The sequence below is a fragment of the Rattus rattus genome, chromosome X (assembly GCF_011064425.1).
Source record: "Rattus rattus isolate New Zealand chromosome X, Rrattus_CSIRO_v1, whole genome shotgun sequence".
NCBI classification, from domain to species: domain Eukaryota; kingdom Metazoa; phylum Chordata; class Mammalia; order Rodentia; family Muridae; genus Rattus; species Rattus rattus.
In genome coordinates, this window is record NC_046172.1 from 63,045 (window position 1) to 74,063 (window position 11,019).

The window sequence follows — 11,019 nt, forward strand, 5'->3', positions numbered from 1 at the left end:
CAATAAATATAATGCTGGTAGAAGGTATGTAATAAGATGGGTATATAGTTCTTGTGAAGAAGAATGTTAATGAACTTGTGAAATGCAAGAACCATGTTAATGCAGTACTTGAAACAATAAGAACAATGTTAAGATATGTATATGGACACACTAAGAGCAGTACTTATAGAGTAAAAACTCAGTACAATCAATGCTAAGAGAAGAATACACAAAAGGATCAATGATAATTTGACACACAGTATAACCAATGTTCAAGACATTCCTTGGCACTTAGAAGGTACAATGTTTCTTAACTTTCCATGCTGAGAATTTTTCTTTTTGATGTTTAGGATTTTAAGGTTGTGCCCATAATCTTGAGGTCAATGATGTTCTTCTTCACACCATGGTGTTCTTCCTCCTATCAGAGAAAGAGAGACAGGAAAAAAGCAAGTGTCAGTGAGAAACTTCAACTCCCTCTCTGTCACTGCAAAGCATGCATGCTCCCATTCTGCAAAACCTTGGAGTCCCTGTTCCACAAACAAAGCCTCTGCTAAGAACTCAGTGACTGTCTCATTTGTCTCTGAGTCCCTTGGTCAGAGAAAGCTGTGACCTGCAAATTAAGATCTGACCTGGGATTTGGAAGACTTCAGCATCTTGGATGGGAAAGGTTCCTAATATAATTGACAGGGAGTTGAGGAAACATGTGTTATTGCATTCAGCCATTATGTTGCACCCCAGAGGACAAATGGATAACTGGCAGGTCCTCATGACCATATGAAATACCATATTATATGAGAAATGTATATAAACCAGGGTGTACAAAACATGTGTCACAGCGTCACTCACGGTTCCAGTCTTCCTTCCTTCCTTCCTTCCTTCCTTTCTTCCTTCCTTCCTTCTTTCCACCCTTCCTTCCTCCTTCTCTCCCTCTCTCCCTTCCTTCCTTCCTTCCTTCCTTCCTTCCTTCCCTCCTACCTTCCTTCTTTTCCTCTTTCTCCTCCTCCTTGTCCTCCGATTTTTTCCTCTATTTCTTCTTCCTCTCTTTCTTCTTTTTCATCTTCTGGGTCACTGATCTCTTCATATATCACTTGCTTCTTTCTTTCCCTTAACCGATGACTCCAGATGCTCACTGGCCTTCTCCTGAGTCCTGAGATCAGGAAGGGTTAGTACGTGAGATCTGACTACTGAGAGGATTTGAGGATTTTCTTTAGTCAGAAAGTATAGGGCTCGGACCTCACGTGTGTCCATGAGCTTTTTCTCAAGCACTTTTTTTTTAACACATTCTGGCACAGACAGATCAAGACAACAGATCCTCACCACTTTGTAACAATGACTAGTTCAATAAGAACTTTCCCTTGTAACCATTTTCATCCAGCATGTACCTGAGAGTACATATATTATCTAAGACACAGACTGCAGTGAGACACTTAACTAGGTTACTATGGGGTACAAAACGCATGAGAAATGATTGGTAATTTATCTCAGAGCTGTTGGAATTTTCCCAGAATAAATGGACTGTTTAAAGTAAAACTTAAACAAAAAGGTGGCATCAACAAAACCACCTTGTAGAGAGCAAGGTCCCCATTTTTGAATTTTTTGGACACCTTATACTTTAGGGCTGCTCTCTCTCCCCCCTCTCTCACTCACTTTTAGTACTGAGAAGCTATAACAAAAGAGCTAGGCATCACTCACATTGCCACATTGTTAATGATTATGTATGCTAATCAAATGCACAAGGCCGGTGCAAATGAAGCTCACATGGCTGCTCAAGCCTAGGTCTCAGCATTCAGGAAGCTAAGTGAAGGGAACTAACTGCCTTAAGATCGAGGCCATCTGAAACTTGTAGCATGAGGCCGAATCTTAAAAGTTCCATACTACTGTCTCTGTTTCTCCTTTCACCTATATTCTGTCTCCTATCCAGCCAGTGAGAAATACATTTATTCATTTGTGTGTCTATGTATGCCTCATGCATGTAGAGTAGGCATTCTATCATAGGCATGGTCTCTTTTTCTCCAGTCCCTGCCTCTAGTTAGGCAGGATGATTCCAGGAGTCTAGGAATTCAATACCAGCATGGAAAGGATATAGAGTGTATTTCTTTTTTTTTTATGATATCTACATTCTTTTTTTATCTTTATTAACATGAGTATTTCTTATTTACATTTTGATTACTATTCCCCTTCCCGGTGTCCGGGCCAACATCCCCCTAATGCCTCCCCCTTCCCTTCTATATGGGCTTCCCCTCCCAATCCTCCCCCCATTACCCCTTCCCCAACAATCACGTTCCTCAGGGGTTCAGTCTTGGGACCAAGGGCTTCCCCCTTTCCACTGGAAGTTTTACTAGGCTATTCGGCTGCTACCTATGGTGGAGCCAAGTCAGCTTCCATACATAGTCTTTGGGTAGTTGGCTTAGTCCCAGGAAGCTCCGGTTGGTTGGCATTGTTGTTCATATGAGGTCTCGAGCTCCTTCAAGCTCTTCCAGACCTTTCTTTGATTCCTTCAACGGGGGTCCCGATCTCAATTCCGTGGATTGCTGCTGGCATTCACCTATGTATTTTCTGTATTCTGGGAGTGTCTCTAAGGAGAGATCTACATCCGGTTCCTGTCAGCCTGCACTTCTTTGCTTCATCAATCTCATCTAATTGGGTGGCTATATATATATATGGGCCACATGTGAGGCAGGCTCTGAATGGGTGTGTCTTCTGCCTCTGTTCTAAACTTTGCCTCTCTATTCCCTCCCAAGGGTATTCTTGTTCCCCTTTTAAAGAAGGAGTGAAACACTCACATTTTGATCATCCGTCTTGAGTTTCATGTGTTCTGTGCATCTAGGGTAAATCAAGCATTTGGGCTAATAGCCACTCATCAGTGAGTGCATACCATGTGTGTTTTTCTGTGATTGGGTTACCTCACTCAGGATGATATTTTCCAGTTCCATCCATTTGCCTATGAATTTCATAAAGTCATTGTTTTTGATAGCTGAATGATATTCCATTGTGTAGATGTACCACACTTTCTGTATCCATTCCTCTGTTGAAGGGCATCTGGGTTCTTTCCAGCTGCTGGCTATTATAAATAATGCTGCTATGAACATAGTGGAGCATGTGTCTTTGGTACATGTTAGCATCTTTTGGGTATATACCAAGAGAGGTAGAGCTAAGGTCTTCAGGTAGTTTAATGCCCAATTCTCAAGGAAACCTCCAGACTGTGATTTCCACAGTGGTTGTAATTTGGGGCAGTCCCAACAATGGAGGAGTGTTCCTCTTTCTCCACATCCTCTTAAGCATTTTGGCTGTCACTTGAAATTTGATCTTAGCCATTGTCACTGGTGTGAGGTGAAATCTCAGGGTTGTTTTGATTTGCACATTTCCCTTTATGACTAAAGATGTTGAAACATTTCCTTTAGGTGTTCTCAGCCATCGGCATTCTGCTCGGCTGTGAATTTTAGTTTAGCTCTGAACCCCATGACCAGCACCATGTGGTGAAAATTCTTTTTTCCATTGATGGTTTTGGCTTGTCAAAGATCAAGGACCATAGGTGTATGGGGTTCATTTCTTGGGTCTTCAATTCTATTCTGTCCTGTAAGCCTGTGTTTTCGTTAGTGCCAGAACCCTGTTTCTGTTCCTTTCAGTCAGTCATTGGAACAGCGTGTTCTGCTTTCAGGCATGTAGTCTTTCCTGTCTACTGGTCCTCAGTTGTTTCTGTGGGCCTGTGTCCTGAGTCCACCAGGCAGGTTGCTTGGAGCAGAAAAGTTGGTCTTACCTGTGGTCTCACAGCTTAAATTGCTTATGGGGGGTGCTTTTGAGCTCTCAGTGAGGGCAGCAACCAGGAGGGTCTGCGCCACCTTTTGCCGGAGCCCTCGTGTACTAGACTCTATTTCTAAATACATAAGCAGACAACTCCTTTCCAGGATGAGCATATAGACTAAAAGTCATTTCAGAGTAAAAATTGTATTCCATTAATATATTTTGATATAATAAGAGGTAGCATTTATCTTTATTTCATTTGAGTATACACACTTATACTGATTCTGAATGTTTAGATAAACTTTTGTGTAAAATTATAGTTATGTGCACTGTAATTCGTGAACAATATTTTTTTACGAAATACATAGCTATTAAAAACAGTATTTTAATCATGCACACTGATAGAAATTGTCACTGGGTCCAGTTCAAATTCAATATTAGCACTCAAATTGCTTCATATCTCTCTGACACCTTTAACCAAACCTGCCACAATTGTAGCTGTCTATTCTCTCACCAATCTTACTCCCCTTCCAGTTCCATTCAAGCACCTAAACATTTACCATTTGCCTGTCAAAGAAAATATACATTTTTCCTTTTGCACATTCAAAAAAATTGTGGTGTCCATATACTTAACTATTTTGACATCAGTGTTCCCTCCAGACTGACCTGAAGGATGGAAGAGTTGTCTGCAACTCTGGCTGATACATGACTGAAAAGTTTTCATGTACAGAGCCCATTCATGTCTACTTACCTTGACTCTCATGGCTGAAAACTTCATCAGAATCACTGAGCACAGATTTTGTGGCCTGTTCATTAGATTCCATGAAATCTGGGAGATGGGCTCTGAGGCCTAGAAAGAAGCAAAAATGTTTCTTCCTTATATCACAACTGAGAAGAGTAATGCAAGGGGCTGGCCCTGGGAGGACATAAGACAACACTGTCCACCAGAACAAAGGCCTACTAAAGAGAAATTTCAGACAATAGGGATGCATTCTATAGTGGCTACACCCTGTCCTCAGTCTTGCACAGGATATAAATGAGCAGGATGTTCAGCAGTAGCCTTGACATTGCTGTTGAAGAAGAGAATTACAGTAAACACCTGAGAAGAAGCCATAGTATAAGAGAGGGCCTGGAAGTTACTTGGGCTTGTCTGAACCCCGAACTCACTCTTACCTAGATTAGTCATGGTGGTGTAGTTTCTTTTCATGTACACATATGTGATCTTCTCTGAATGGCTGAGCTTTGCCCACTCTTCCTTAGAGAAGTATTTGGAGATATCCTCGAATGCCTAGAATAAGAGGAACTATTCAGTCTGGAAGCCAATCTGACGTACATGTGTGCCCTTCAGGCTGGAGCATGTCCCTGCTCCTATATTTCCATGCTACACTTGGGAATTGATGGAATCCCTTGCTAGGTAGATTTGAGAGCAAATAGAGAATTTGTGGACATAGTGTCCAGCCTCTTCCTTAGCATGTAATGAGAGTTCCATTGATGACTGCTTGCTCTTCCCACCTTCAAGAACAGGATATTCTTGAATAATTTGGAAATTGTCAAATTGTTGTAGCTCAGGACACAGACCATCCCTCTTCAGAGCTGCTGGAGAAAGATTCTCTGATATTGTGTATCCTACTATATCTATGGTGCTTCTTCACAGTGCTTCTGCATTCATCTACTGATAAATCTAAGTCTCCACCGGGTTCCCTGGGCACTCCTCTGCCCCATGAAGGTCATCTCACCTTACATGCCTCCTCTGGCTTAGGCTTAGTTTTCCTGAGGTTCACTGAATGAGTCATGGCACTGGGGATACAATCTTCAAGGTATGCTTGAACACTTTCAGCCTGTGGGGGAGAACAGCACCAGCCAACCATCTGAAATTAAATTCTACTATTTTCTATTATGGCTTACATGTCTCCTGAGAAATTACATGGAGGGATGCCTGAGCCTAGACATATCTGGATTAGGAATGATAGGGCTTCTATGACATGACTAAGGTATGCTCGAGTCTCCAAATCATGCCAGCTACTGATGTTACTAGTCCTCTGGGGTGTGTCCTTAATGGAAGTCACACAGAAACATCTTGTTGGATGTGTCATGCAGAAAAGAACAGTCACCTAAATTCTCACCTGAATATAAGAATGATGATTTCATACATTGGGGAATAGGGAGTACTATGGAGGGAGATAGAATAATGATTAACAATTGGAGAGGAGTGATAGAAGGTAAGATGACAACTGTTTACAACTATTTGCTTACTGCTAAAATCTACAAGAAGAGAGACCAGGTAAATATTTAAGGACAGGCAGTTTCATCATGATTTGATGCCAATCTACTGTATATATATATCTTTATTTTCCCACTGTATTCCATAAACCTGCAAGGCTACTATATGTTTGGGAAACAAAAGACAAAAACCAGAAAAAGCACTTCTTAGGAAGTCAGGCTTGGTCTTGAACAACAGTGTCCATAGTGGAAAAAATGTGCAGTCTATTTTATCGAGGATAAAACTTATGAGAAAGCAATTGACAAAATTCAACACCCCTTCATGATAAAAGTCCTGGAAAGAATAGGAATTCAAGGCCCATACCTGAACATAGTAAAAGCCATATACAGCAAACCAGTTGCTAACATTAAACTAAATGGAGAGAAACTTGAAGCAATCCCACTAAAATCAGGGACTAGACAAGGCTGCCCACTCTCTCCCTACTTATTCAATATAGTCCTTGAAGTTCTAGTCAGAGCAATCAGACAACAAAAGGAGATCTAATGGATACATATTGGAAAAGAAGATGTCAAAATATCACTATTTGCAGATGATATGATAGTGTATTTAAGTGATCCCAAAAGTTCCACCAGAGAACAACTAAACCTGATAAACACCTTCAGCACAGTGGCTGGGTATAAAATTAACTCAAATCAGTAGCCTTCCTCTACACAAAAGAGAAACAAGCCGAGAAAGAAATTAGGGGAAAAAACACCATTCATAATAGTCCCAAATAATATAAAATACCACGGTGTGACTTTAACCAAGCAAGTGGAAGATCTCTATGATAAGAACTTCAAGCCTCTGAAGAAAGAAATTGAAGAAGATCTCAGAAGATGGATATATCTCCCATGCTCATGGAATGGCAGGATTAATATAGTAAAAATGGCCATTTTACCAAAAGCGATCTACAGATCCAATGCAATCCCCATCAAAATACCAATACAATTCTTCAAATAGACAGAACAATTTGCAAATTCATCGGGAATAACAAAAAACCCAGGAGAGTTAAAACTATCCTCAACAATCAAAGGACTTCCAGGGGAATCACTATCTCTGAACTCAAGCAGTATTACAGAGTAATAGTGATAAAAACTGCATGGTATTGGTACAGAGACAGACAGATAGACCAGTGGAATAGAATTGAAGACCCAGAACTGAACCCACACACCTATGGTCACTTGATTTTTTGACAAAGGAGCCAAAACCATCCAATGGAAAAAGATAGCATTTTCAGCGAATGGTGCTGGTTCAACTGGAGGTCAACGTGTAGAAGAATGCAGATCGATCCATGCTTATCACCCTGTACAAAACTTAAGTCCAAGTGGATCAAGGACCTCCACATCAAACCAGATACACTCAAACTAATAGAAGAAAAATTAGGGAAGCATCTGGAACACATGGGCACTGGAAAAAATTTCCTGAACAAAACACCAATGGCTTATGCTCTAAGATCAAGAATCGAGAAATGGGATCTCATAAAACTGCAAAGCTTCTGTAAGGCAAAGGATAATGTTGTTAGGACAAAATGGAACCAACACATTGGGAAAAGATCTTTTCCCATCCTACAACAGATAGAGGGCTTATATCCAAAATATACAAAGAACTCAAGAAGTACTGCAGGGAGACAAATAACCCTATTAAAAATGGAGTTCAGAGCTAAACTAAGAATTCACAGCTGAGGAATGCGAATGGCTGAGAAACACCTAAAGAAATGTTCAACATCTTTAGTCATCAGGGAAATGCAAATCAAAACAACCCTGAGATTTCACCTCACACCAGTGACAATGGCTAAGATCAAAAATTCAGGTGACAGCAGATGCTGGCGAGGATGTGGAGAAAGAGGAACACTCCTCCATTGTTGGTGGGATTGCAGACTGATACAACCATTGTGGAAATCAGTCTGGAGGTTCCTCAGAAAATTGGACATTGAACTACCTGAGGACCCAGCTCTACCTCTCTTGGGCATATACCCAAAATATGCCCCAACATATAACAAGACACATGCTCCACTACTATGTTCATAGCAGCCTTATTTATACAGCTGAAGCTGGAAAGAACCCAGATGCCCTTCAACAGAGGAATGGATACAGAAAATGTGGTACATCTACACAATGGAATATTACTCAGCTATCAAAAACAATGACTTTATAAGAAATTCATAGGCAAATGGACGGACGTGAAAATATCATCTTGAGGAGGTAATCCCATCACAGGGCATCACACATGGTATACACTCATTGATAAGTGGATATTAGCCCAAATGCTCGAATTACCCTAGATGCACAGAACACATGAAACTCAAGAAGGAAGACCAGAATGTGATTGCTTCACTCCTTCTTTAAAAGAGGAACAAGAATACCCTTGTGAGGGAATAGGGAGCCAAAGTTTAGAACACAGGCAGAAAGAACACCCATTCAGTGCCTGCCCCACATGTGGCCCATATGTATACAGCCACCAGACTAGATGAGATGGATGAAGCAAAGAAGTGCATGTTGACAGGAACCAGATGTAGATCTCTCCCGAGAGACACAGCCAGAATCCAGAAAATACGTAGGCGCATGCCATCATTAAACCATTGAACTGAGAACGGGATCCCCGTTGACAGAATCTTAGAAAGTACTGAAAGAGCTTGAAGAGGCTTGAGATCCCACATGAACAACAATGCCAACCAATCAGATATTCCAGTGACCAAGCCACTACCCAGAGACTATACTTGGACTGACCCCCAGCTCCACCTGCATACATAGCAATGAATAGCCTAGTACGAGTAGCAGTGGAAAGGGAAGCCCTTGGTCCTGCCAAGACTGAACCCCCAGTGAATGTGATTGTTGGGGGGGAGGTGGTAATGGGGGGAGGATGGGGAGGGGTGCAGCCATAGAGAAGGGGAGTGTGAGGGGTTAGGGTATGTTGGCCCAGAAAGTGGGTAAGGGAATAACAATCGAAATGTAAATAAGAAATACCCACATTAATAAAGATGAAATCAAACAAAGAAAAAAACTATATTTCTAGAGGAAGGAAGGAAAGAGAATCAGAATGAGAGTTTTTATGCTTAAAATATGGTTTCATGAGACACGCCTGGGAAACCAGAAGAGACTGCACTCTGCACACATCTCTGACACCAGAAGAAAACACCAAACACCATCTGGAACCCTGGTGCACAGAGGCTCCCGGAAAGGGCGGCGCAGATCTTCCTGGTTGCTGCCGCCGCAGAGAGCTCATAGGCAGCACCCCATGAGCAAACTTGAGCCTCGGGACCACAGGTAAGACCAACTTTTCTGCTACAAGAGACCTGGCCTGGTGACTCAGGACACACAGAGGCAAATTCTCTCTAGGACCGGCACTTCCACAGGTGTTTGCAGAGTCCCAAACCCGAGATCCCGGCCCGCGGCAGCTCTCCCCAGACCTCGTGGGAGAGAGACTTCACTGCCTGGTCAGGTGGGCACTCCTGAGGCTGCAGAGCGGAAGAGACCACCAACACTGCCTACCCCTGCCCACATCCCTGGCCCAAGAGGAAACTGTATACGGCCTCTGGGTTCCCGTGGGGGAGGGCCCAGGAGCGGCAGGATCCCTGCTCCTGAGACACCACCGGAAACCACCGGATAAACAGTTCTCTACACCCAAATCCCGTGGGAGGGAGAACTAAACCTACAGAGAGGCAGACACACCTGGGAAACCAGAAAAGACTGCACTCTGAACACATCTCTGATGCCAGAGGAAAACACCAAATGCCATCTGGAACCCTGGTGCACAGAGGCTCCCACAAAGGCGCACAGACTTCCTGGTTGCTGCTGCCACGGAGAGCTCATAGGCAGCAACCCACGAGCAAACTTGAGCCTCAGGACCACAGGTAAGACCAACTTTTCTGCTGCAAGTGACCTGCCTGGTGAACACCAGACACAGGCCCACAGGAACAGCTGAAGACCTGTAGATAGGAAAAACTACACGCCCGAAAGCAGAACACTCTGTCCCCATAACTGGCTGAAAGAAAACAGGAAAACAGGTCTACAGCACTCCTGACACACAGGCTTATAGTACAGTCTAGCCACTGTAAGAAATAGCAGAACAAAGTAACACTAGAGATAATCTGATGGCGAGAGGCAAGCGCAGGAACCCAAGCAACAGAAACCAAGACTACATGGCATCATCAGAGCCCAATTCTCCCACCAAAGCAAACACGGAATATCCAAACACACCAGAAAAGCAAGATCTAGTTTCAAAATCATATTTGATCATGATGCTGGAGGACTTCAAGAAAGATGTGAAGAACTCCCTTAGAGAACAAGTAGAAGCCTACAGAGAGGAATCGCAAAAATCCCTGAAAGAATTCCAGGAAAACATAAATAAACAAGTAGAAGCCCATAGAGAGGAGACACAAAAATCCCTGAAAGAATTCCAGGAAATCATAAATAAACAAGTAGAAGACCATAGAGAGGAGTCACAAAAATCCCTGAAAGAATTCCAGGAAAACACAATCAAACAGTTGAAGGAATTAAAAATGGAAATAGAAGCAATCAAGAAAGAACACATGGAAACAACCCTGGATATAGAAAACCAAAAGAAGAGACAGGGAGCTGTAGAAACAAGCATCACCAACAGAATACAAGAGATGGAAGAGAGAATCTCAGGAGCAGAAGATTCCACAGAAATCATTGACTCAACTGTCAAAGATAATGTAAAGCGGAAAAAAATACTGGTCCAAAACATACAGGAAATCCAGGACAAAATGAGAAGATCAAACCTAAGGATAATAAGTATAGAAGAGAGTGAAGACTCCCAGCTCAAAGGACCAGTAAATATCTTCCACAAAATCATAGAAGAAAACTTACCTAACCTAAAGAAAGAGATACCCATAGGCATACAAGAATCCTACAGAACTCCAAATAGATTGGACCAGAAAAGAAACACCTCCCGTCACATAATAGTCAAAACACCAAACGCACAAAATAAAGAAAGAATATTAAAAGCAGTAAGGGAAAAAGGTCAAGTAACATATAAAGGCAGACCTATCAGAATCACACCAGACTTTTCGCCAGAAA

At 42.2% G+C, this 11,019-nt stretch overlaps 1 protein-coding gene across 1 annotated transcript in view; it reads right to left on the bottom strand.

The window, feature by feature from the left end:
- Positions 1-325: 325 nt before the first annotated feature.
- LOC116888929 overlaps positions 326-11,019 on the bottom strand; it is a 33,624-nt gene continuing 22,930 nt past the window's right edge. Inside the window, exons 4-8 of the mRNA XM_032890171.1 lie at positions 5,457-5,530; positions 4,894-5,008; positions 4,468-4,570; positions 1,020-1,119; positions 326-397 (exon numbers count right to left, since the gene is read on the bottom strand). Coding sequence (XP_032746062.1) covers positions 326-397; positions 1,020-1,119; positions 4,468-4,570; positions 4,894-5,008; positions 5,457-5,530 — 464 coding nt within the window. The remainder of the gene's footprint in view (positions 398-1,019; positions 1,120-4,467; positions 4,571-4,893; positions 5,009-5,456; positions 5,531-11,019) is intronic.